The 21,101-nt window shown below is 43.5% G+C and overlaps 1 protein-coding gene across 29 annotated transcripts in view; it reads right to left on the bottom strand.

Moving 5' to 3' along the window:
• Positions 1-21,101, bottom strand: part of PARD3 (par-3 family cell polarity regulator) — a 612,530-nt gene that overhangs the window by 498,189 nt on the left and 93,240 nt on the right. For all 29 annotated transcript variants that reach the window (XM_070501262.1, XM_070501252.1, XM_070501261.1 and 26 more), the window contains exon 2: positions 4,779-4,880. In XM_070501262.1, the coding sequence (XP_070357363.1) occupies positions 4,779-4,880 (102 nt within the window). The remainder of the gene's footprint in view (positions 1-4,778; positions 4,881-21,101) is intronic.

The raw sequence follows: 21,101 nt of genomic DNA, 5'->3' as shown, positions 1-21,101 counted from the left end.
AACAAATAAAGAAGACCAAACTAGAAAGAAATTCAGACAAAACACAGCTCGGTGCTTTGGAAAGCTCACACAGACAAATGCATTACAGCTGTCCTAAATGATGCTGAGATAACAAAAACCATTTCAGTTTTTCATAATTTGGTAAAATGTGAATTGAGAAAACTGAGAATTAGACACTAAGAATAAATAAAACACCATGACAGCCTGTGCACTCTGATTCTCTCTTCACTTACTAGAAAGCAACAATGTAGAGAAGAGACAGACAGAACTGGACATGTTTTTATGCCAAAAGTAGATCTAGAATATTCTGCATCTTAGAAAATCAAATCTACTCCAAGAAGCCAAGACAACCCACACTCCTATCACTTTGAACAATCTGGGGAAATCCTGGTCGTTGGAATTGTACAGGCACTAAAAGGAAACTTTTTCAGGGCTGTGCATTGAACTCTAACAATTAAAGGATAACGAGCAAAATTATGGTTAATTATGTACTTCAACTTTCCTTTGCTATCATTTAAATTATTGACTCTTAATCCTAAATTCCCTCTATAAAAAAATAATTTTTCATAGTTTTACATAGTCACAATGAGCAGGTGTAAAATTTGCACTTTTGGGGGGCTAGCCCAGTGGCACAGCGGTTAGATTCACGCACTCTGCTTCGGCAGCCCGGGGTTCACTGGTTCAGATCCCAGGTGCAGACCAACATACCGTTTGTCAAGCCATGCTGCTGTGGCAGGTGTCCCACATATAGGGTGAAGGAAGATGGGCACAGATGTTGGCTCAAGGCCACTCTTCCTCAGCAAAAAGAGGAGGATTGGCAGCAGAAGATAGCTCAGGGCTAATCTTAAAAAAACAAAAAAAATTGCACTTTTGAGAGAATTTTCCCCAGTATAGAGACTGATGGCAAGGCCATTAAAGCCATGGTTTCAGAGTTCAGTGAGCCTAAATGCCACCTGGAGGATTACAAAATGCAGATGCCCAGGCCTGGCTCCCAGAGACCCTACTCCCCAGGCTAGATATCTGGGCTTTAAACTTGAGCCCAAGAGATTTTCATAAAACAGGACATTTCTTAAAGGAATTTTATTGTTTGGGAGAGCTGTAATGCTTTTGTTTTAACCTAAAAGCAAAACAGGTGTCAAGATCTTTACTCAGAGCAGCTGCCAAAAATAGTTGAAAACACTCCAGGATGATTAAATCGGAATCAAATTTCAGAGCCATGGAAAAGAACCGCACAGCTGGCTGCACACAAGCCCTCCGCTGGAATAATGCACCCAACACCCGTGCACGTGGATGCTGCGACCCTGCGTGATCCGGTCTATGTCTTAGTTACCACTTAAAGTGGTCATTTAACCCACGAAGCTCGTTCAAAAAGTTTTTAATCAGACACATATACATACTTAGGTATTTCTGAAATACTGAAATAATGATGTAAAAGCTCTTTCAGGGGCTGACCCATGGCACAGTGGTTTAGTCAGGTGCACTCCGCTTCAGCAGCCCAGTCCACAGGTTCGGGTCCCAGGCATGGACCTACACACTGCTCATCAAGCCACTCTCTGGTGGCATCCTACATACAAAATAGAGCAAGATGGGCACAGATGTTAGCTCAGGGACAATCTTCGTCAAGACAAAAAAGAGGAAGATTAGCAACAGATGTTAGCTCAGGGCCAATCTTCCTCACCAAGAAAAAAAAAAGCTTTCTCGGTCTGTGGTACACTGTATTCTCTGGCATTTTTCTATTTGGAAACTGAATTTAATCTGCATGATATAAAACTATCTAAACACTTATCTCATTTATTAATATTTAAAACATTTTCTCAGGTGAAAGGATTTTTTAACTTGTACGGGAAATATAATAAAAGATTCTAGAAGATGTAGATTCATCATTATCAAATTTTCACAAGAGTACAAAATCTAAAACATGATTTATTAAGTAACCTATGATTTTAATATGCAACTATTTGAGATCATACAGTTTGCCTTATCCTTGGCTTTTCTGTATGATGTCACAGTTAATTGTGTTGAAAGAAAAGTGCATTATTTTTAGTTGTTGAGTAACAAATTATCCCACAGATCGAAACAAGACCATCAGCCACCCCAACTGATCTTTACAGAACACTGAATGCAACAATTGCAGAATACACACTATTTTCAATACACAAGGAACATCCACAAAAATGCCACTTACTGGGCCATAAAGTAAGACTCAGCACCTTTCAAAAGATTTCTTTTAAGCGTACTGCTGAACACCTACATGTCAGTATTGTACCTACTCAAAACGTGACTGACTGGAGCGTACATGTCAACTGGGGGTGAAAGGCGGAAGCCGAGACAGAGCCATCCGCGTTCAGGGACCGCAGGGCACTGCTGCACGGCGCTGCAGGTGAACGAGCCCGTCTAGCTCCACGTTCTCAGCAGCACTGTGTACAGCCCATCAGTCCCACTCACTCAGCAACCCAAAGTTCACAACAGGTCCTTCCACGCAGACCCCACACGAGGCATAGCTCAGCGGCAGCCTTATAAACTATGAAAGGCACAAAGTCAAAATATAAAGGAGGAGGTAGCAACTGGAGGGAGACCCAAGTCTGTACAGTATCAGAAAGCAGCCCCGGGAGCCCATCGCTGCTGCTCAGCCCGCAGAGACCAACGGTGAGAGCACACAGCCGCCAGCTCAGCTTCCTGCACAGTGACCTAAGTGCCAGAACGAGTACAAAAACACAGTGCAGAAAGTGGTAACACGAAATGCTACCCGCCTGTGTTGGCACAGCTAAGGTTAAAGGACATGGAAAGATACTTATAATCAACTAAAGAAAAAAAGCAGGCTACTATTCAATCCTTTTTATTTAAAAGAGAAAGTGGGGGCCACCCAGTGGTGCAGTGCTGAAGCTTGTGCGCCCCACTTCAGTGGCCCAGGGTCTGCAGGTTGGGATCCCTGGTGCAGACCTACCACTGCTCATTAAGCCACGCTGTGGCAGCACCTCACATAAAACGGAGGAAGATGGGCACAGACGTGAGCTCAGTAACAATCTTCCTCAAGCAAAAAAAGGAAAATTGGCAGCAAATGTTAGCTCAGGGCCAATCTTCCTGACAAAAAAACATAAAAGAAAAGGTGTGCGTCTATATCTGAAGAAAAGAGTCAGGATGCAAAGCCCACTCAAATACCAGCAGTGACAGCTCCGGGCGGCAGTGGCGTCACAGGTGATTACTTCCTTCATTATATGTTTCTTTTTCCTCACAAGGAGCTATCATATTTTTATAGAAGAACCAACAACCAAAATAAAAAAGAAAGAAAAGAAAACAAGGAAGAAGAAGGGAGAAGAGGAAAATATTGAAAGATGAATACAACATTAGGTCATCTGTTTCTAATATGACGGCTGAGAAAGGGCACCTGTTTAAATTCTTCATAAATCGCTGTCGCTGTTCAAGCGTTGGAGCTGAAGTGCACAATACACTAAGTCTCTAGATGGTGCTCTTCACATGGACGACAGGAAAAGGATTGAGAACCATCCTACTCCTGGCTCACTGAACAGCCCAAAAGGAGCAATGGCACCAAGAGAAATAGCAGCAGATCATAAATGAGCACAAAGTTCCACAGTTTGGGCACAATGTGTCCCTGGACCACAGCAGCTACATGAGACAAATCCCACCACGGCAGGTACTAGTCAATCAAATATCTCTGAATTTACACAACACGTCGTACCTTACAATTTTCATTTTCCTTAATATTTCAAGAAAACATATAAGACATCCACCAAGTCTGAGCACTGTGCTAATTGTCAGAACCGTAGGAGTGAATGCTCCCCAGCACACAGCCGAGCGGACTGGAGGATGAGGCAAAGAGACAGTGATGAGACTGCTCCCCAGGAGGACCAGAGTGAGCCCTGGACCACTTTACCATCTTCCAACCCCATGATGTAACCTGGCTGGCTTAACAGGGCCTGTGCTATCACACAGCTGTGATAACACAATTGTATACAAGGCTGTGAGCCCTTGTGTAACTTCATTACAAGTTGAACACAAGAGAGGGTGTGGCCAAAGGCTGCTCAAGCCTCATCACCTCATCACAATAAAGAATTTGCTGACTTCTCTATGCAGAGCCAAACATTCTGTCACAAATTCTTCAAATGTGCAAGTTACTCCTCCTCCTCCTCATTCCCTCATGGAGTACGCACCGAGGGTGGGTGCAAGCTAACACTGGGGGCCTGTGCTGTGCGCAGCCACGCTCACGGCACCAAAATCATAGCCTCCACTGAAGACAGCACTGCAGTAGGAAAGCCACACCAAGGGGAACACCGAGGGCAGGTGGCTTCCTGAGAGCCACACACAGGGAGGATGCTGGGATGCACTCACTCGTTTTGTAGCCAGGCAGTGCACTGCACAGGCCAGCTGTTGTGATGGGCCAGCACTGGGATCAAAATTCAGAGACCTTGTATGTCACACACTGAACATACAAGGTGATCACAATGACAGATCTGAGTTGTCAAGAAAGATGTTACGTTTGGTTAACTTAATAAGGGGAGAGAAATGGCATGGAAAGCTTTTAAAGGTATTGCCGTTTAAAAAGTTGCAATTTTAAAATTCCAAAACTTAGCTTTCTATGCCAGGTATCAAGAAAATCATTATACCCTGAGGTTCAGAAAAGTAAAGGCCCTGAGTGAGTGGCCCAAACATTCTTTAAAATGTGTGTATCTATAACAGGAAGGAAAATACTCCCCCCACCCTCTCCCTCCCCAGGCTTCACAAAATGCACTCAGAGCAGCTTCCCCTGGACTTGAACTCACTCTGTCTTTATCATCTGCTACGTCACAGAGGATGTCGTCCAGGTCTAATATTCCTCCATCTCCATGTTCCAGTCGATGCACCTGTACCCAGTAGTTTGGATCCTGTATGAAAGTAGAGAAGCATCGACAACAGCAAGTTAGCATCACCAAAAGGGAATGCAACAATTTAAACTGGGATAACTTCCGACCCATAAAAAAGAATCGACTGCATCAACAATATTGCAATTGATTAAAAATTCAAGCAGCTCCCTCTCTGTGCTGTTGAGTCAATGTTCGTTTTCTTCTATGATGGAGTCAGTACTGCATACTTTCCTTTGGCCCAGATGCTGATGTGCTATTATGAGAGGAACTGCAGAAAGAAACCAGCAAAACTCTCTGCGCAAGAAATATTGATGTCTCTAAAGTACGCTGGGTGTCCTACTGTCCAATATGAAATCTCTATTAATCCTCTCGGGCCAATTCATAGAGATATTCTAATAAGCAAGCAACATATACTGGATGTCTGAAAAACTCATGTCACAGCCTATCTGAACAAAACGAGGTTGCAGGCCCTGGCGGCTCAAAGTAACCGCTACAAACAGGTCCACATATCCTGCCACAGAATAATGTTGACAAGACCACAAGCAAACAAAGCAAGCCCAGAACAAGCGTGTGGCCTATTATTGTAAAGACAAAGTTACATGCGCTTGTATACATGCATATAAAAATGTCTCAAAAAATACACATCCAAATTTGCAGTGGTTCTCTCTGGGGAGTGGGGGTGGGGGAGAAGGAAGACAAAGGACTTCATTTTAAATCTTACACACTTCTATACAGGGTGTGTGCGTACGCACACATGCACATCCGTGTATATATACACACATATCCACACATACACACAGACACACTGTAACATAAAACTGTTTTTAAATTACTTGAAGAGAGAACATAGTTGTTTGCAAACTTCTACAATCATTCTCATTTGTATACTCAAATAAAAACTCACTAAATTGTATCTTTTGCCATTAGCTACTGAATTATCCACAACATAGAATTACTAATAAAAAGTTCAATTCAAGTTAACACTCCCTTTTTCCAATCTAAACAGTGATGGGTTTGGTACAGTTCTTTCTTAAAGGAAAGGCTAGGAAGGAGGAGGCCAAAGGTTAATGAGAGCTAGGACACAGATTCCTGGACCCTAGCCTGACCTCCTGACCCATACCTTGCCGGGCAGGCCAGGAGTCCATAGCTGAGAAGCTCTCCAGGGGTGGGGCTAGGAACCCACACCTGAGAAGCTCTCTAAGAGACTCTCCATCAGATCCACGCCTAAGAGTCACTCAAATGGAACAGGCACAAAAACACACTTTTTAACCAGCACAGAAAACAGCTCAGACCCCAATTCTCTAAGTTATTAACATTACCAGAACAACTACTATGCAAATAACCTACAGTCGCTCAGCATCCTCATCCACCTGGACTTCTTTAAAAGCAGATTCAGTACTCAAATCAATTGTTCCTCCAGAACACAGAGAGTAAGTGTGTAAAACACACACTGTTTGGCATCCCCTTCATTCACGGGGCCTTGCTCTGCATGATTCCCTGATTGCATCATCCAGAGAATCCTTAGGAAGCCTGCAGCTGTGATTCCAGCAATGCTCCAGATTTTGCCATGTTCTAGATTTTCTGAGCCATGAAAGAACAAAGTCCCGAAATAAACTCTACTCCTTCAGTTCCGTACCAAATTGTATTAACTCTCCAAGGGAAATCAGGAATAATTAATCTCCTGGGGCTGAATCAAGAAAAGGTATCCGCTAACCAGCATCCCCGAGGCACGTGGAATAGCTCCATCCTGCCCTCCTCTTCCCCCCAAGCAAGCTGTAGGCAGACCTCACCAACTTAAGTATCAACTTTCATTTCTAGAACACTTTTATAGACACAGAAGCAGACCGACCTCTAAAATGCGGCTTATAATAAACTGTTTTTTAAGCTTCCTGATCCTCCTCACTCTCCCCATATGAGATCATAACCTATAGGCTTTATATAATTGGAGCTACGCCTTTGAAATAAAGTCCCTCCTAAAGATCTTCTCAACCTCTTAACTCTATACTTCAGAACCTGCTCTGTTCCGGCCTTTCTCCCGCCACTTCCCCTTTCACAGCCTGTACTAAGCCCTGCGTAACTGTGCTCCCTCCCCACCATGCCCAGTGCCCCCCAGGCCTGGAGCCCACCTTACCCTCCAGGCTCACCCTTCCCATCAAGCTCCTCCATCACTGTCTTCTGCAAGCTTCTCCTGACCAGAACACCCCCAAGACAGGTTAAAGCTCTATCTCCAGCCTCACTGTTAATGTTCCTGAAAACCACAATAGTATGGAAAATAGGACCCAGATGTCAACTTTGAGCCTTTAAAAGCTGTTAATATTTTATTTTTACACACACTAAAATAATAGTACAAAACTTTCTGTTGACCCTACTTTACCCTCTGGTTACTACACCAATTCTCTGATTCTCTTTACAGCAAAATTTTTTAAAGATTTGTTGTTTCAGATTCTTCTCCCATAACTTCATTCCGTCAGGCTTCTTCCCCCATGACACTCCAAAAATGTCCATCAAGGTCCCAACAGCCTCCATGTTGCTTAATGTAATGGTCCGTTCTCAAGACTCATCTTCCTTGGTCTATCAGCAGAATTTGATACTGCTGAGCACTCCCCCCTCCCTGAAATACTCTATAAATTTGGCTCATACTTGTTCAACCATCGGATCAAGGCTTGTCCGATTCTGAGATTCAGTTGTTGACTCTTGCTTCAAAGGGGTCCTGATTCAACGGTCAGCTTTGCCAAGTAGCCATGACAACACCACATCGGAGCAATTATCAGGCTGGCGATTATGAAATGCCATGCCATCATACAAGCTGAATGGAAACGAGTATTTGGAGAGAAGGAGCAGAGAAGGCAATCACCACTAACCCCAGCGGAGCACGCTGCACTGAACAAATCCGACCTGAGCTGGGCACATGAAAACGACCTCCTCCCACAAGAGTGTAAAAACCAGGCAGGATATTTTTGCCACTGAGAAGTACAACTCCTGAGAATAGTAGTCTCTCAGGAGATTTTAACTGGCAGCTTTTATCAACACAAGTGTCTCTCAATAAACAGAGGACTTGCTGCGTTCTCAAGGGAATGGTCAAGAACCCGTCAGGGAAATCTGTTTTCTAAAAAAAGTTAGAACATATTTGTTGACTCCACTTTGTGGTAGTTTACACTAGAAAGTCTGAAATAATAATAGTGGAAATCATGGCCGTCCTGGCTATAGAAACTTAGAAATATAAATGAACAAAAAGTTGTGATAAGCCGCTTTTTAAAATGCCAATAAACACTAATTCCACAATAAGTATACCAGTCATTGGGTTAAAAAGCAAACGTGACACACAACACTCTTAGGATGTGTACATTTAAAATAACCAAAGATTTGAACACTAACAATAATCTGATGTTATGACAACCAAAAATCCATCACACGTGAGGCAAGAAAGTAAGTTCATCCATCAAGTGGCTGCAGACAGGGCTACTGGAAGCCCATGTCCCGGCCAGCCGAGGCTCCCAAGGCTGGCTCCCCGCCAGAGAAGAGATCTGGAGACAAACCCACGCGAGAAAGCACTGCTTCTCACCCAGACTAAGAACAGAGGTGGGACCTGGCCTGATGCTGAAGGAAAAGAGGTGGAGGGAACATTTCTAAGACCAGCTGAGAATGACGGCACAGGCGATTTGATAAGATGCCGGTTGCAAGGAAGGCTGATGCCCACTCTATTCCAGGATGCAGTAAGAGAAACAGTAAAGTCCTAATGAAAGACGGACTCCTAGCCCACCTTCAAGAGACCTCTCATACCCCATAAAGAGCACCACGACATTATGCAACAAGATAATGAGCTTTTGTGAGTTGTGACCTCTGTAATACACAGCCCATGCATATTTTATGCCCACGCAAGTTTCAAGAAAAGTATCTGCAATGAGAAACAGTGCCCTGCGCTTGCACCCAGGGCTACAGCAATGGTCTCTATTCCATCAAATTTTCAAATGAGAATATACGTGTAAACATAAGACTAGAAAAAGAGAACTGAAAATCCATGTCAATCAAAACGTTGAGTATTTACTATATGCAAAGCACTGAATGAGGGCAAAGCAACAATCACTGCCCACTGTGAGAAATTAAAATTTATCAGAGAATTCATAAACACATTGTTAAAAAGAGGTGGACCATGTGTCATAAGAAAAATAGACATAAAACTGCTTTATGAGCTCAGAGGAGGAAAAGATTACTTTCACTTGGAAAGATTCAGGAAAGGTTCATGACAAGGAGACTGCGTAAACTGGAGGAAGGCAGGCCTTGGAGAATGTTTGGAGCAGAAGGAAGGGCATGAACAGGCACGGCGGAGCGGCAGAGTTTATTCAGAAAACTGTGAACACGAAAGTGGCTGGAGGACAAAAACAGAAGGGAAAACTCAGATCAAACAGACACACGTTTATTCTGCCTCCCTCCTGAAAGCCCACTGAAACTAGAATAAATGCTTTTTTTTTCAAGCTATATTCCCACAAAGACAAAGAGAACAGTGAGAACCGAGAGCAACATAACACATGTAGCAGAACTGAGAGGTGAACCCCAAGCTGACTGTGGGGAAACCAGGAAGCAGCAGGGCTTCCTCTGGAGAGCTTATGAGCCTCTGGAATTAGAGGGAACCCAGTACTTCGGAACAGAGGAATGAAGTTGGGAGGAAAAATAGCAGGATTGGCTGAACGTCTGTTTACTCAGAAGTCATGGCCCACTTTCCCTCCTGACTCCACACAGCACACACGTGCCCCAGTGGTTCTCTGGCAGCTTCCTCTCCAGAGAGGGTAAGACAGGAGTCTGAACTGGGGAATCGAGGCAGAGCAACTGCAGAGGTTCTTAAAATGGGGGGAGATAAACGAGCATTTAGGTACCGCATGCTGAGAAATCCAGCTCTCTGCTTCCACTTGCTCCCAGAGTGCTGGCAGCTGGGCTTCTGCCACCCAGGCAAGAGGCTAGAGACCCTTCCCTGGGCTTGACCACCTAAGGAGAAAAGGCCAGAGGAATCTGGTCTACAGGCGAGCCTTTCGTGCAGCTCATAGTTTTGAGCCCTTGCCTGCACCCTGCGCTCTCTGTTACTGTTAGCATCCCTCGAATCAGAGCCAATAACTAAACCACAAACTCCGACCAAAGCAAACAGAAAACACAACTTGAGAGAAACAGAGGCTGTATAAAAAGAAGATGCTGTCAAAAATCCATCACTGATACCCAGAGAGAGTTCAGAGATGATGGTACATCCAGGTGGCAGAGGAAGATGAGAAGGGAGGGAAAGAGGAAGGGGGAAAACAAACAAAGAGCTCTTAGAAGGTAAAAATAGTAAAAGTGAAAACCCAATAGAGAAGCTGAAGAAATCTCCCCAGAAGTTAAAGAAAAAAGACAACGATGGAAGATAAAAGAGAAAGAGTAATAAAATAGAAGACCAGTCAAGTAGCTGAATAATATGAGTTCTGGGAAAAGAGAACTGGGAAAACTGACAAACTATTTCAACTTAATTCCCCAGAATGATATGTGTTTCCACATTGAAAAGGGCCATAGAGAACCCAACAAAATTATGAAAACAGACACACACTAAGGCACATCAGACCACAGAAGACAAACAGAAGATTGAAAAAAAGAACTTCCAGAAAGCAGAACACAAGTTACCACAAGGAAGGGATAAGGAATCAGAAGGGGTTTGAATTCTCAAGAGCAACACTGGAATCCAGATAACAGAAAACTGACTTCAAAATTCCTAAGAGAAATGGTCCCCAACTTAAAATTCTATACCTCACCCAACTATCAGGAAAATGTGAAGGTAGAAAAAAGATCTTTTTAGAACTGCAATGTCTCCAAAAAATTACCCTCTCTGCAGCTTTCTCAAGGAAGTGCTGGAAAGTGTGTTCCAACAAGACAAGGAAATAAACCATGAATGAGGACGGCATGAAAAATAGGGGACATTACACAGAAGAGAACTCTCAGGATGATGGTAAGGTTGATCCCAGGATGTCAGCTCTGCTCCAGCTGTGGAAGGAAGGTGACCAGTCCAGACTGGAACAGGCCAGAAGCTCCAAATGAGATGCCTTCAAGAAGCAGCAGAAATAGTATCCAACATAACTAAACACACCAAGATGCTACTGTAACAGCTGGCAGAGCTGGGGTGGAACAGGCTGTCAATTCGCAGAAGATCACACCAAGTGCTACTGTAACAACTGGCAGAGCTGGGGTGGAGCAGGCTGTCAATTCGCAGAAGATCACACCAAGATGCTACTGTAACAACCGGCAGAGCTGGGGTGGAGCAGGCTGTCAATTCGCAGAAGATCAACCAAAGGAAAAATCGTCATTCATTCCACAGAAAACACAAAAGTTGTGAAGGAAAGAAAAAGTAATCCAGCTATCTTTCATACGTGGTTCTGCTGTGAGCAGCTTTTAATAATGAAAATAATGTGAACATGGAATATTTAAACAAAATTATAACTACTTTTGGGGGACAGAGGTCTAAAAAGTGTGTGGTGTATGACAGAGAGAAACTCAAGCAGTGGCTGTGAGAGAGTGGGGGCAAAGTACACACGGGGCAGCGATATAGGATCAAATCTTCCATGTTAGGTCAAAAAATGACGACAAACAAAACAAAACATAATAAGAAATAATATAAGTAATTTACTCAGAAATATGGAGGTAAATATCAAAAGAATTGGGCTCAAGAGCTGGCAAGGTAACCTCTCCAGGAGCAGGTGCTGCCCTTGTTCATAGCATCCTTATTGTATTACCTCACTACGCACACACATGATGCTAAGAAACAAAAAGACGAGAAACAGTTTGAAAAGTTCCTGAAAATAATAGGCATGGCACAGAGCTTAAAGTCTAGCATCCGTCAATCCTATTAGCCAAGGATAATTATGTTGCCAAGACAAATGAGGTCACTGTAAATCAGATAACCAATGGGAAACATTTCATTTTTAAAGTCAACAGAAGCGCAGAATTAACAGAAATTATGCCTCAGTCTAGATTCTCTTGGGAAATAGCTCTCCAATTTACTTAAAACATTTTTAAAATATGTTCTAAAGTTCTTTTTTAAAAAAATGAATCACTAGTTTTTCAAGAAAGAGGCAATACGTGCAATTTTGACTTTCCCCTCTTTAATCAGTTCCATTTCAAAATTGCCTATCTTTTAGTCTAAATTAAAACCATAGGACCCATTTCCAATCTTGTTGCAGTAACACTATTGAACATTAAACAGATTTTTTGTGTTGCCCTCTCAATAAAGGCAGAAAACATAGATGTCAGAAATCATAGCTGATGTTCAAAATAAAATAGCCACCTCTATCACCATGGGGGACTGACTAATATTTAATGGTAAGTGAACTCCTCTGCCCCCCACTTTTCCATCCCTGGCCACACCCGACAGCCACACCACCACCTCACCATCACAACATAGCACAGAGCAAACGACAAACCCGCCGCCTCCCTGAAAGAGTGGACGGCTTCACGTAACACGTCAATCGAAAAAGAAAAAGCCAGCATGAAACCAAAGGTGAAGTCCAACCTCAAGGAAATAAGTTTCTGCATTTGGTTTAATCAGAACTAGCACATAATCTCTCACAGGGTCACACGTGAGCCTACTGGCCCATTACTGCCCTCTACCTCTGACGTCACTTTTGTGACCACAGAGAGGTCACGTTATCACACAGCTGGCTTGGGACAGAGCCAAAGCAAGAATGGGAACTATAGTCACGACCAGTTATATCTGCTTTGGGTTTTACAATTTTAGAAATGCGGTCACGTGCATTATCTAATGTGGTGGGAGGGTTTATAATCCCTATTTTCAGATGAGAAAACAGACTCAGAGAGCACTAACTGCTGACAAGCAGTCACAACTAACAAATGTGGTCAGCCAGGTCTCCACCCTGGGTCTGCTGAGTCATTTCCCAGCCCTTTCTCAAACCCACACGGATGGTCCTCTTCTCACTACAGCCCCTCCTCCCAGTCTCTCTACAGTTTGCAAGATAGGGAGGTACATAAAATATTTTTTTAATAAAAAGGTTTTGACTGTTAAAAAGCATCGTTTGAAAAACCACTCGCCTAAATCTTACATGCTCTAATCTTACCCATGATTTAAAGCAGTGGTTTTCAAAGTGTGATTTCACCCCAGCATCAGCATCACCTGAGAATCAGTCAGAAATTCTAACGCCCGGGCTCCACTCTGGTCCTGCTGAATCCAAACCTCTGAAGGCAGGCCCAGCAGCTTGTGTTTCAACAAGCCGTCCGCGTGATCCTGAGGCTCAAGGATCACCGAAGCTCGAGAACTCAAAGCCTGTGATTTAGAATGGGCGAGGGGGGATGCTGAAATACTTTGCATTTCTTCCACGTATTATTATGTATTATGTCTGAGCTCATCAATTCATGAGCTTAATGCTTTCACCCACACACCTTAAATCAAACACATGCTAGTTACTACATCTTAAAAATGGTTACCATGAACACACACATATATTTATCTCCTGAGATAACCATATAGGTAAATTTCAGTGTTGACTGTCAGTTACAGTCTCTTTCTCAGAGCTGTTTCAAATCTAAACTCTGTGCAGAGGGTTGCAAAACCCACATCTCTAGACCAGAGCCCTCGGAACACTGCAGGCTCAAACACCCGCCTGTCACTGCACATCCCACTGGGAGCTGGCCAAGCCCCCAAGGAGCTTGCTTTAAAAGCTTGCCAAGAAAGGACATCCATGTGGGAATAACTGATGATAGGACAATGTTTTCATCAAGTCCTATTTTGATTCCAATTTATTAAGCTTATATGCCTTATCTTCCCCAAAGACAAACTTCTTGAGTTTGAAGTTTGAAGACAAACTTCCTGTCTTCATTCCTACTGGCAGCGCCATCCTCCTGTGATGTACACTAATCAAGTCATAAACTCAACTACTTCTTTAGCATGAACACAAGGAATAGAGAACCAAGTTGAATGACCCCACACGGAAGCAATCAGACAAATGTGGAAGGTGACACTTTGAACAACACAACTGTATTGATCTCTTTTTTAAAAAGTCCATGTCGTTTGATACGTAAGTGCAAGGTTTGATCCTAGAGTGGATCCCCATCTGGAGAGAAAAAATGTGGAAAGGACAGCACCAGGACAAGTGAAGCAATCTGTCGTATTAGGTGACAGAATTGTATAACTGAGAAATTTCTTGAATGTGATCATTAGACAGAGGTTATATTAAAAAAAAAAATCTTGTTTTTAGAGGATGAATGCAGAAATACTTCTGGTTAAGATGTGTCATAGTGTCTGTAGTTTAATCTCAAATGGCTCAGCACAAAAAAAGAAATTAGTATTACTACTTATGTGTATACAGAGACAGGAAGAAAGCAAATGCAGCGAAATGTTAAAAATTGGTGAATCTAAATAAAGGGTTCAATTTACTATTCTGTGATTTTAGAAATTTTTCAAGAGAAAAATGTTAAAAGACTGTCATTTTTTAAAAATCCAACAACAGATGACTCTTCTAGATCAAAGAGACTAAGGAGGCATACCAAATTCAAACTTCAAGTCTTGATTGAATCCTTGTTGAGGTAAAAAAAATTTAAAAATTAAAATTAAAAATCACTGTAAAAGACATCTTGGCAACAGTCCAGGGAAGATTAAATATGGACTTGATGTTAGACGGCACTAGAGAATTATTCTTAGTTTCCCAGGTATGATGACAGTTTTGTGGCTATGTCAGGGAGCATCCTTATTCTTAGGCAGTGTGCACTGAAGTGTTTAGACAGTGTCAGGCTGTCTCCTACTTTTTTTTTTTTTTGAGGAAGACTAGCCCTGAGCTAACTACTGCCAGTCCTCCTCTTTTTTGCTGAGGAAGACTAGCCCTGAGCTAACATCCATGCCCATCTTCCTCTACTTTATACATGGGATGCCTACCACAGCAAGACGTGCCAAGCGGTGCCATGTCCACACTCTGGAATCCGAAACGGTGAGCCCCAGGCCGCCGAGAAGCGGAACGTGCGAACTTAACGGCGGTGCCATCGGGTCAGCCCTCCTACTTACTTTAAAATACCATATTATATATATGTGAATGAATATCTACCATTCAGAGCGCAACCAGGAAAATACAGATCATCCCAAGTATTTTAAACAGAGGGAAATTAACGTAGAGAATTGGTTACAAAGATGTAAGGGTTGCTACTCCAGACCAGGATAGAGGCGGGGCAGGGACAACCCACAGATGAGCAGTAGCAGGAAGCCACGCCCCTGCCCCTGCTGAGGAATAGAGAGAGAGGCAGCCCCAGAGCCCAGGGCAGGAGTGCTGTGGCAGCAGCTGCACCCACGGAGGCCTTCAGGGCAGGAGCTGGAATGTGGAGAGAGACAGCACTGGCAGAGACACAGCCCACAGCAGAGACGAAGCAGGGACCTACTTCAGGGCTATGTCATCATGGGCCTCCCCTCTCCTACCTACCTCCCACCCACCAAATCCAACCACAGGTCAACTGACACAGCTGTAGTTTGCAGGACTCTCTCAACCACTGTTGGAGTTTTTCATAGCAAATTGGGAAAACAGATTAATTTAAACAAGTCTAGTGACCCCAGGTTCATGAGAGTACGCGAAGCCAGCATTCTCAGATGCTGCTCCTGAGTTCTTGTCACACACATTTTGATGGGCGGGGGCCACGTGTGGGGAGGTGGAATCTGGTCCCATGAATCAAAATGCTTAAACTGAACATACACATTGACCCAGGAATTTAAAATGTGCACATACAAGGTCAAGATGTATATACTAAATCAGATGTTTTAATAAACAATAATACAGAACAGGAAACATCCAACACAAGCAAGTGGTTGAGACATCCAATCAGGGAAGTACTACACTGCAATTTAAAGGATGTGCACAGAATACTACATAAGGTACCACCTCATCTTTAGCTGAAGACACTGCTACCTATAGGCTTAGACAAGAGGCAAGAACTGTTAGACACAATGACAGTCCTTGTCTATATTTTCTGATTTTCCATAACAAATACATATGTATGATTTTTAAATTTTATCACCTTAAATAACTAGTGAATTCATTTCTTCCTTCTCCTTCCCTTCACCTCTGTTCTCAATAATGTAAGTACCTTCTACTCATCTCACTGCCTCTAGACTCCTATTTCTAAATCCTGTCCTGCATCTTGCTACCGTACCTATCTTCACAAAATACCATTTCATCATGTCACCATCCTGTGACATGAGTCATTTTCAGTGACTCACTACATTCTAAAGGTCAACATCCAACATCCTTGGTGAAGCACACAACCCTCTTCCTAAGGGTGCCTTCCCTGGCTTTCCATGGCTCCCATCACAGTCCTTCGGTCCTCCAGACAGGCCTCAGCGTTGCCTTACCGTATCTGGGTCGTCAACCGTTCTATTCACTGATAAACCCCAAGGACCCAGAATTGGGCCTGAGACAGAAGAGACACTCAATAGATATGGGTTCGATGAATTAATTAATCCCAATGTTTTCGTTCCTTCTCTTCCACACATCTGGAACACATTCCTCCCTACAGCTCCAACTACCCAGATTGTATATACCTTTCCAAACCTAGATCAAAAACCACTTCCTTTGTAAAATGTACTTCAATCCCAAAGTATTTAGCTAGAACACATATTTATCACTTAATAGCCTATTTCCTTGTATACGTGTGCTGTTTTGTTATCCCCAAAGGCAGGGACCATCTTTTCCTTTTTTTAGCATAGAACAAAGAACAAAGCACCATGTTGTAGAAATAATGTGTAAAAAAAATAAATGAAAATAACCACCCTATTGGATAAAAGAAAAAAATTAAGCAAGAGTTTCTCAGAGACTATAATCAACAAACACAGACTTGTACTCTCCAAACCGCCAAAAGAAATGCCGCGGACGTGCTGGGCCGTGTCAGGATCAACGCCGCTCATCCACCCTTTATCCTCTGACTCCCAGAGCTGGTGTGGGGACCACTGTGTGATTATTCTAGCTGACATTCCAGACAAGGTCTTAGAGGTGGGCAATGAAGACATCAGATACCGTTGCCTTGCAATGAAAAGGAACCCAAATTCCAGTACAGACACCTTCATTCTCACCCCCAGACGTGAGTCCCCAGCATCGCTGGCCTAGAATGCCAGGCAGAAGAGAGTTTAAGCCTAGACAGACCTGCCTATAACCCAGGAAAAGGAGGGCAGGACAAAAGCTCACTGGCCGCCCGAGCCTCCCCACTCTTGCCCTGGTGAAGGCAAGAACATGCAAGGGGGTGGGGGTGGGTGGTACTGTGACTTGAGGAGCCAGTAGACAGCAAACTAAAGGAAGGGAAAATATATGCAATATATCAGGCCTCGGTCCCTAAAAGACAATATGGACCTACAAGATATTCTGCTCCAGAGCTCAAAGTCTCTACTTACAAGCTCTGCCACCACGAGCACCGTGAAAGCAGACACCTGGCACTGTGCTCTCCTCCTGATCCATCCCACTCCTTCACTCTTACTCCACAAAGGGCCAGCGGTGGGCACTAACTGCCAGCCACTCACATCTACACGTGACTGTTTTCACAATGATCACCTTTTGCTTTTTTTTAGCATAGAACAAAGAACAAAGCACCATGTTGTAGAAATAATGTGTAAAAAAATAAATGAAAATAACAAAAGGTGAATGTTTTCAGCTCCATCTGTCGCTGAGAGGACTAAGGAACAGGAAATTTAACCTGTCTGAGATCATCACACGTGTAATTAACGTTGAAGAGGAAAGAGACTTTCAGCTCAGATATCACTCCGGCTTCTAAACTCGTGCTATGCCGTTTTTTGACACATTGCCTCTTGCAGGGGGATCAAACATGTCTGTCAAGGGGACAAATTTGGAAGAGAAAAATTGATCAAGATAAAGTTCTTTTTTTAATTTAATTTTTTTTGCTTAGAATGCAAAAAAAGAATAATGAATATATATCACCCATCAATATTAACTTCCGCCACCAGTATTAACCCATATAATACCTAACTTCAGTATGAGGAAGTAATGCTTTATTCCATGGTACCCATCAAAGAAATACAGATTTAAGAAGCGTTTCATTCCAGTCATGCACCGGGCAGTGCTGGATTCAAAGCTGTAGGAAAAACAATCGGTGAAGGTTAAAGTAGGAACTCAGACGACTCAGGGCGGCGGGCCACCTGGGGCCTCGGCAGCCCGCAGCTCACGTGATGTCCAGACAGTAACTACTCTTGTGTGAGATCTCTTAAAGCTGACTAAAATGTTGAATGTTTTCCTAGTATTTACGAAAGAAATAAGCACCTAAGAGACTCCTGAGGTTACTTATCCAGCCCAACCAAAGAAGCACCAACCCTTCATATTCACTCTCCAACTAGCAAACAAGAGAGGCCGGCTCAGACCGAAAGGAGTTTCTCTGACCTGGAAAGAAAACCTCACGGAAATATGATAAGCTCTAAAAAGCTCAGAATTCTGGAACAAACCAACAGACACTTGACCCCACAGCTGCTCTCCACTCCCCCTCATATCACTTAATCCAAAATCACCTCCCAGTTTTTCTTCAAGAAATTATCTGCAATTGCTTAAAAACACATGATTAACTCCCTAGACCTGGCAATACTAAACACGACTGGCTCAGAAGGACTACGCCTAACCCAACACAGGCGGGGAGCCCGTGAGGAAAGAGTGGATTCTGACAGAGAGCTCGCACCTACCTCGGATTTCCTCCTGGGAAGCCTGGGCACACACTTCCCCAGCTGGACCCCCTGGCCCCTACACTCAAATCCAGAACACTCTGCGCTGCGGGGGGTCCGGCTCAGAGTTCCACAGCACCACAACATCACAAGTGCGGCCCCAAGGCAGTGGACACCAGACAGCTGTGCTTCAAGTGTGGCTCAGACCACAGCCACTCGGGAGGGTGGAGGGGCCAGTTCCCAAGGTCTCCTCACGACTGCGGACGCCAGAGGTGGGGCTCCCTTCTCCTCCCAGACACTCCTACCATCAGCCAAGGGAGGATCTATGATGGTATCTTCAAAAGGTTTGCCAAAGACCAGACAGCGCTCCTGAGTCCTAGCACCACAGCCATCTCTGCAGGCAAGGAACATGCACCAGTTTTTAGGAAAGACTTTCAGCAGGGAAGGGAGCAACACAGACAGGGAGGTAAAGGGCATATACATGCACGTTCACAGACCCCAAGATAAGAGCTAGTCAGCCCATGGGATCCCCTTGTCGCTCGAACTTGTTACCACTTGTGTGTACCCTCCCAGAAAGCCAGCGTCATCTCTTCACTTTGGAAATCATACCCAAATCTAAATTCCCGGGTAGCGTCGAGCTCTTCATAACATCAGTCTTCAATCCCACTTTATCTTTTGCCCTATTTCTCCACAGCACTTAATAACGTCTTGAAGATATCCATATTCTACAATTTACCACCCTAATGAGTCTGTGGACATTCTTCATTGATTCAAATATTTAATGGAGTGCCTATGACCTGGCAGGCACTGAACTAGATACAAGGGTTACAGCTATAAATGGTCCCTACCCTCCCCAAATCTCGTGTCTAACACACAAAACCATGGGTACAGGCCCTACACCCCAAACATCCACTGGTCTATGTCATTGGTTATCTCAAGCCGAAGATCAATTTGTATTCCTTTACTAACCTATTTGTTTGGCACTTAGATTTTTCCTGAAAATCCCTAATGTGACTCCAGACTCTCTCTGGGCCCATCTGTCCAATTTCAAATACATTCAAACTGGGGGAAATTTTAAAATAAAGCCTCCAAGATACCTTACGAAAGATATATAAAGGAGATTATATATGTTAATGCCATACGATTTCTTAATTCTTAAATATATGGTTAATTCTCCGTCCCTATCAAGTTTTCCCTTACAAGGGACTTGTGCCTTCAATTTATTCCCTCTAAGAAATTATGGTCCATGGTATCTCAGAAAAAAATCATTAAGCAGCACAATCTAAGCACTAAGAAAAGCCAACACATACAAATACAACCAGTCTCTCCTACTACTATTCTGTAGCATACTTAAAAGTAAAGTTTCTGATAAAAATCATGTGCAGAAGCAAAGAAACAAATTAGCTCTATGGGAACTCATGCAAAACATAATTACACAACTAGTAATTAAAGTGTGAAATGGGCTACCTCAAACAGCAATAAAACTTGTAACTATAAACTTATCAGACGGGTGTGGGGGCACGACAAAACAGGAGCAAAGCGAGTTTGTGAAGCTTTAAAGATGCACAGATACAGTAAATGCAACAAGAAACCAGAGCCTTCATGACAAAGGCATCTAGTGGGCACACATCCTGTCTATCAGTAACCACAGAAAAGGGCAATTCAATGGCTCTATGGGCTAAGTGGCCTGACACTGCATAAGTCACTTCCTCTTTGTGGGCAGCCACGGCCTGCTGTGTAACGATGCGGGGACTGGATGACCTCAGAGGCGCGTACACTGCCCAACCAGTCCTTGATGCTGCACCCACTCCAGGGAGCTTTCCTTTCCTAAGTGGAAATAAGACAACCATTCCCACGACCACCATAATTTGAGCTTGACAACTCAATACGAAATTAAAACTACCTAACCTTCCTTGCAACATTCTCTGTGAAACACATGTTTATACACATGTGTCCTCACAGTAGCAGAGTTCTAAGCTCTGTAGATACCCTCCACCTGGAACAGCTTTCCAAACAAGTCTGGTGATGGTGTCAGAACCATCTCTTTGCCACACACAGGAGAAAAGCACACTGCACGAAGAAAAGCCACAGCCTCACCCAGACTACCAGAAGATTCCTGCCGGCGGGAATAGTCAAGGACATGGAAGAACACCCACAGGGAGGCTCCTAATGAATAAAAGCATTTCTACACTTATTACACACTAACAACGACTGGAGGTAACAGGACAGCGTGTTACATACTCCCAGGCAATGAAGAATTTAACACTCAGTCTGAAAGTAATTGCATTTTGGAATAGGATAAGGCCCCCGTTCTCTGAGACTTTAAAGTCAGTCAATTCTGGGAGGAAAGCCATGGATACCTGCAAAGTTCACTAACAATACCCAATTATCAAAATTAAATGCCAACCAGTGGTAGAGGAATTATAAAAATTCAGAGAACACTGAGGACAAAGAACACTTCATGAAGGAATTATTTCATTCCATCAGGGGACATCTTAGGACAGAGGTGAGGGGGCCAACACACACATGGCGTGTCTGAACACCGGGGAATGAAGCCTGGACAGGGCACACACCGCAGCCCTTGTCTTACT

This window comes from Equus asinus, chromosome 29, assembly GCF_041296235.1.
Source record: "Equus asinus isolate D_3611 breed Donkey chromosome 29, EquAss-T2T_v2, whole genome shotgun sequence".
Lineage (NCBI taxonomy): Eukaryota > Metazoa > Chordata > Mammalia > Perissodactyla > Equidae > Equus > Equus asinus.
Note: the sequence above shows the minus strand (reverse complement) of the source record. Positions and strands in the feature narration are given on the sequence as shown.